The sequence below is a fragment of the Pundamilia nyererei genome, unplaced genomic scaffold (assembly GCF_000239375.1).
Source record: "Pundamilia nyererei isolate P.nyererei 1_Seehausen unplaced genomic scaffold, PunNye1.0 scaffold00004, whole genome shotgun sequence".
In the NCBI taxonomy this organism is placed as follows: Eukaryota; Metazoa; Chordata; class Actinopteri; order Cichliformes; family Cichlidae; genus Pundamilia; species Pundamilia nyererei.
The window spans coordinates 7,213,230-7,219,479 of record NW_005187405.1 but is presented as its reverse complement, the minus strand read 5'-3'; the positions used below and the strand labels follow the sequence as shown (position 1 = coordinate 7,219,479).

Below are 6,250 nucleotides of genomic sequence, written 5' to 3'. Positions count from 1 at the left end.
TATATATATGACTTCAGTTGAAACAAATAACACACTAAATGTCTGCAGGCTAGTCAGATTCAGTTACCTTTAAAAAAGAGAAAAAGCACGCACGTTCGTATAATGAAATAACACACACACGTGACTGACATTAGAAACAAAACGTGTGCATGTGAAATTGCTTCTCAGTCATCCACAGTCACATACTCCAGCAGGCTCGGTGAATGGCTGACTACTTATGTTGTTTGAACAGAATACTAGCAGGCGTACACACAAACTCACTATAGACAAACACAGAGAAACAGAAAAGAGGGTTGACTCGAGGTCAATGTGTTGTGTGTGAAATGTTTAAAAACTGGGCGTGGTGACACACTGAGTGTTCTTTGTATCAGGCAGACACGCAGATAAGGCTTTTCAGAGGAGCCCTTAGAGCTTGTTTAGCAGATACACACATGCGCACATAAAGCAATAAATGGATAAAGGTCACTTTTGGGAAGGCAATTTAAAACGCTACAGTGACATAAAGCTGTTTTAACGCTATACTGATCCATTACACTAAATATTAAAGTGTGTCTCGACTCCAAATTAGAAAAGAAGAAAAAAAACACACATCAGTGCTTTAGCCCTGGCTTGCACAATTCCTGTCTGACCTTGAGAGCTAAAATGAACAAAGCAGGAAGCAGTATTTGATGTCAAACTAAAGGTGACATTTCATCAAGGACAAACTTGCCTGCACAGGGAGGCATTTGAAGAGGGTAATAACATTGACTTTATCAGGTCATTCTCTGATGATATCATGTTATAGGTTTATGATCCGAGGCATAAACTATATAACATCACCATAAAAAGACCAGGGTAAAAGAGGGAGAAAAGAAAATGATTATGTGACAACAGTAACGCCCTGCCATGGTGTGACTTTTACATACTTTTCCTCCAATGAGGGGCAGGATGTGCATCTTCCCTGTCTGGCTCTCCTTCACAGAGGAGACGATGAGGCAAGTGCCGCACAGGATGACCTGGCGTCTGGTCCAGCGGTTGACTGGTAGTTGAAGCTTCCCTTTCCGAACGTTGTAGGTTCCAGACAGCTGGACCCTCTCTGAGCTCTCGATGCTCTGGGGCTTCCCTGAAACAGAGAAAGAAATGTTTTGTCCAGTTAGCACTGCAGACTTGACGTGAATACAGATTAGACAGAATCAGTTACTGCTGCAGTTAGAATCCACGTGAAACCACTGAAGAAACTTTTCGAAAATCAGAGAAAGTTAGGGTAGTGAAGACAGCTATACAACACCACTCAAAAGCATATACTTTCATGGGTCACTTTGTTTGGCATTTAAGCATGCAGACATGGTCAAGATGTCCAAGCTCACACTAAGAATTGATAAGAAATCAGATTTAATTAATAATGGATTGGATTTATATAGCGCTTTTCAAGGCACCCAAAGCGCTTTACAATGCCACTATTCATTCACTCTTGCATTGACACACTGGTGGAGACAAGCTACGGTTGTAGCCACAGCTGCCCTGGCTACAACCATCGGCCTCACACTGGTGGAGGCAAGCCACAGCTGCCCTGGGGCAGACTGACAGAAGCGAGGCTGCCATATTGCGCCATCGGCCCCTCTGGCCAACACCAGAAGGCGGTAGGGTAAAGTGTCTTGCCCAAGGACACAACGACCAGGACAGAGAGCCCGGGGATCGAACCGGCGACCTTCCGGTTACAGATACGCTTCCCAACCCCCTGAGCCACGGTCACCCCCAGTTGACTATGTTGACTATGTTGACTATGAACTTAGCGAGGTTGCAGGTGCCAGATGGGCTAGTCTGAGTATTTCAGGAACTTCTGATCTATTGGGATTTTCTCACACAGCCATCTGTAGGGTTTACAGAAAATGGTCCAAAGGAGAGAAAATATCCAGGAAGCAGCAGTTCTTTTGGCCTCGTTCATGCCAGAGGTCAGAAGAGCTTGGCCTGAACTCTTTAAGCTGAAAGGAACGAGAAGTAGCTTAAAGAGAAGTAACTTAAATAATCAACCGAGGAATGCAGAAGCATCAATGAATGCACAATGTGTCAAACCTTGAAGCAGCAGAAGACTCTACTGGGTGCCACTAAGAACATTAAAATGAGGCTACAATTCGCATAGGCTGACCTGAAATTCGATAACATCCATCCATTTGCTTCCGCTTATCCTTTTCAGGGTCGCGGGGGGCGCTGGAGCCTATCCCAGCTGTCATAGGGCGAAAGGCGGGGTACACCCTGGACAGGTCGCCAGTCTGTCGCAGGGCTAACACATAGGGACAGACAACCATTCACACTCACATTCACTTGCACATTCACACCTAGTGGCAATTTGGATTATCCAATTAACCTATCCCCACAAATTCGATAACAGAAGACTGGAAAACATCGCCTGGTCTGATAAGCCTTGATTTTTGTTGCAACATTCGGATCGTAGGGTCAGAGATGTCTGGTACGAGCAAGGCATAGTGAAAGTTTCCCATGAATATAAAGCACAAGTCAAACCCAGCAAACAGGCTTTAACCGTTCTACTGATTATTTGAGTCTATATTTTGTTATAACAGTGCTCTGTGCTAAAAGCTCACAATGACACTGGGCTCTGCACTCTGGACAAGTCACTGTCTGTTGCAGGGCTAATACGGTGAGACATTCATGTTCGCAAGTTTACACCTACGGTCACCTGACCACTGCGCCACCAAGCTGTCAAGATGTCACTCAAAAACCAAGCAAAAAAAACAACAGCAACAGCAACTCGATGAACATTCAGGCAGCTCAAAATTGACAATATTTATCCGGCTCGCCAAAGAGAGCTAACATCACGATGCAGGCTTAGCATGAAGTCTAAACATATTACGCACAACTGTCGCCATTGGATGCTTTGCTTTAGACTGAGAAGTGAATAGTCCAGATTTGCATTCAAAACAGTGCAGCCCACTCTCAAATTCAACCCCAGGTAAACCTCTTTTAAAATGATGCTTTTACAATATCTGGGTCTCATTTATTCAGTTTCACCTGTCTGTCTGCCTTTCTCCCTTGCATGCATCTCTCACTTCACTGCTAGCCTGCCAAGCCTGACAGTCAGGCTGCTTATCAGGCGTTCTGTCAGCCAGGCTGTGTTATCGTTCTGTCTAAACATCCACCTGCTTTCTGTCTACCTCCACCTCCGCAAAAATCTCCCTGGGCTGGCGTGTGCTGTCCTCCTCCCCTCTATCATCTCGCCTTTCTATCTGTCCAACTTGCCTGCCTTTGGATTTCCCCCTTGCTATCTGCAGCTTCAATGTTTTGCTTTCGCAGCATGTTTAACCTCATTGCTTTCTAATTTGGCTAAGAGATTTGTGGCATGGCGCAAGAAGTTTTCCTTTCCAAGCGACAGATGGTCATAGAAAAAAGTCTTTTGTCCTGTGGCTCGCTCTAAACTATCCACATCTTTCTTGTGGCGTCTCCTTCACACATTATTCACTTCCTTCTAAACGCTAAGCAAAGCAGGGGCTGGGGAGGTGCAGTGGAGAGTTTATGGAAGAAAGAGTCAGTAAGGTAAGCAAGTGAGAACTTGCACACACTCTCATGGCTTTAAATAATTCAGGTCTTTCACATGCAGATTGTATCTTGTGTGGCACTGCATGAGCTGGCGTAGTTAAGACGACGGTCACGAGAATACATACACATTTTAATCTGATGATTATCAGATTATCTTGCGAGAGATGCAGAGTTTCAAACCGACCCAGGATATTTATTTATTTATTTATTTATTGAAATTAGCAAAGCGCCTGAGCCCTAACATCTCCTCAGTGGTGCAAGCTAATCTTGTGCTCACAGCAGAATCAATAGTCTCGTTTGCAAAAGGATATTTGCTCTGACAGAATGCTGAGTATGTAACACAAAACACTGTTGTTAAATGTCAATTACGAGTCGTGCATAACTATAGTGGAGAGCTGTATCGGTATTCTTAAAACTACAGGGCGGCTGACAGAGGGCAAGGCTCTAAAGAAGTTTAAGATAAGAAATGAAGGAACAGCTCGATTTTAAAGAGAAGAAAAACTTCTGTGAGCAAAATATGAAGTGAAACATGGTAAACACACGCCACGTTTGCAGCTTAACACACACTTCAGAAATGACAGAAATATGTATTAAGCAGAAGAAAAATCTATTTATGTGCATATTATGAGTCATATCGGGTCTGTGGTTCTAGGCAAAAACGATGACTCTTACTGTTTTATGTGAAGATCTGCCGGTAACAACAGCTTAAACAAGGTTTATACTGTGCACAACGCTCATTATGATCAAAAGGATTTGTTTGTTTATTGTCCAGTGTATATGACAATATGTTTAACATTTCTTTCAGAATTTCTCTCAGTGCTCTGGCAGCCAGTTTTGACTTCACAGTAGGCATTAAAAGCTGACAGCCTATTGGTGCGAATAAATGTGCTTTAATTAGCTTAAAAGATGTGAAAGGATATATGTAACATTCTTTTTCTGTTTTCTTACTTTAGGTTAATACATAAATCCAATTAGATAATTACCAATATTTTCCAAATATGTGAATAAGCGATTAGCTATCTCTGTACGTTTTAAATTATTCAAATCCTCTCAGGCATTTTTTTAACCAAATATGTAATATCATGAATCTGGCATCTGTACTACGTCTCACTTAGCCTGAGATGGTGAATTCGAGATTCAAGGAGCTAAAGATTTGCTCTTTTGTGTTAAGTGTAGTGCTTAAATTTATTAGACCAACTGTCATAAAAACAAGAAACACACAAATGTACTTTCTATTTAAAAATAATAATAATAATGTGCTTTACTTTTTAAAAAAAAAAAAAGTAAGATCCATTACAGAAACAAAAAATGTCAGTGAGCAATACTGTTAATTTAGGGCAGCTGTAGCAAAAACCTTACATTGGTGGTGGTTAATAGATTTATTAAGCACTGTAGGTGCTGTTAAAATAATATATATCTGTTAAAAACAAAAACTCAACAAACTGTCTTTGTGACATTTCATGCTTGAGAATAAGGCATAAGTGAACATCACTGGATGTTCTGTTTTTGTCATTCATGCTGCCTTCAAAAAGAAAAAAAAAACACAAACTGTTCCCTCTGTGCAACCCCCCCCCCACAACCCCCACTGTTGATCTCCACACTCATTTAATTGTACTTCTGAAACAAGTGGAGTGTGAAAGGAGCAAATGAAACTGAAGGTTTTATCTCTCTTTAAAGAGACATTATTACCATCCACTTTGCAGGAAACACCATTAATGATTTGTATTATTGTGACTACGTGTATAAAGTATTTTAGGTACAGACAAGAAAATACCAGACACTAGGAAAGCGGTCCCTTTCCCTTTTTATTCTTTTCACAGATTTGGAAGATCATTCCTGTTGCATATAATTGCATATAATGATATTGCATGCGCAGCTTCAAATAAGTCAACAAGTCGTCTTGGTAAGACAAGACACGACAAGCCAAACACTTGTTTATACCTTGATCGCATTTCTAAATCCTAATGCCTCATTCACATATCTGAGAGGAAATAAAAGTCTATTACATTTTGCAAAGTTGGTTTCCAATTTAACTTTAGTCCAGTCGAGTGGCGCACACAAATACATTCACAAGGCAACAGACAAATATAACAGGTGTCTACTTTCAATTTCAACTTGTAATAAATGGTTCGGATAAGCGAGGTAAACAGTAGATACGCGTTTCCATTAAGAGGAAACGTGGGGAAGGGGAAGATTGGATAAGGAACTGAACTGATAACGTAAAGATATATTTAACAACTTAAAAGACTGAAATTTTAAGTTAAACTAAGACTGTTACTGTACATAGTTACTATCAGGTTGGTATCTGTGTTTACTTAACTCGACTACTGTACCTGCTTGAAACATATAAAAATGATCCAAATGCCATCCATGAACAGACAGAAAACCCAACTGAGGTACTGAAACAGGCTGGATACAACTTTCTCTTCCAACCTGCTGGCTGGCAGAGGTTACTAGCAGGAACATGTTTTCATGACAGAGCTTATGAGGAGAATGTGTTGCATTAAACAAATTATTCACAAGCTTTTAGCCTCAATATGTCACATGAGCATAGTCTTACTATTTTTAGGTCTTTTGTTGGAGCATGCTCTCTCCCACACAAGCATATGTGCACACATGCACTCATACACCCCACTCCTCCTCCTACTCTTATCCTCGCTGACATAAACACACACACACACACGCACACACACACACACACACACACACACACACACAC

At 41.2% G+C, this 6,250-nt stretch overlaps 1 protein-coding gene across 1 annotated transcript in view; it reads right to left on the bottom strand.

Moving 5' to 3' along the window:
- phlpp1 (PH domain and leucine rich repeat protein phosphatase 1) overlaps nt 1-6,250 on the bottom strand; it is a 46,285-nt gene that overhangs the window by 14,169 nt on the left and 25,866 nt on the right. Inside the window, exon 2 of the mRNA XM_005721406.1 lies at nt 906-1,102. Coding sequence (XP_005721463.1) covers nt 906-1,102 — 197 coding nt within the window. The remainder of the gene's footprint in view (nt 1-905; nt 1,103-6,250) is intronic.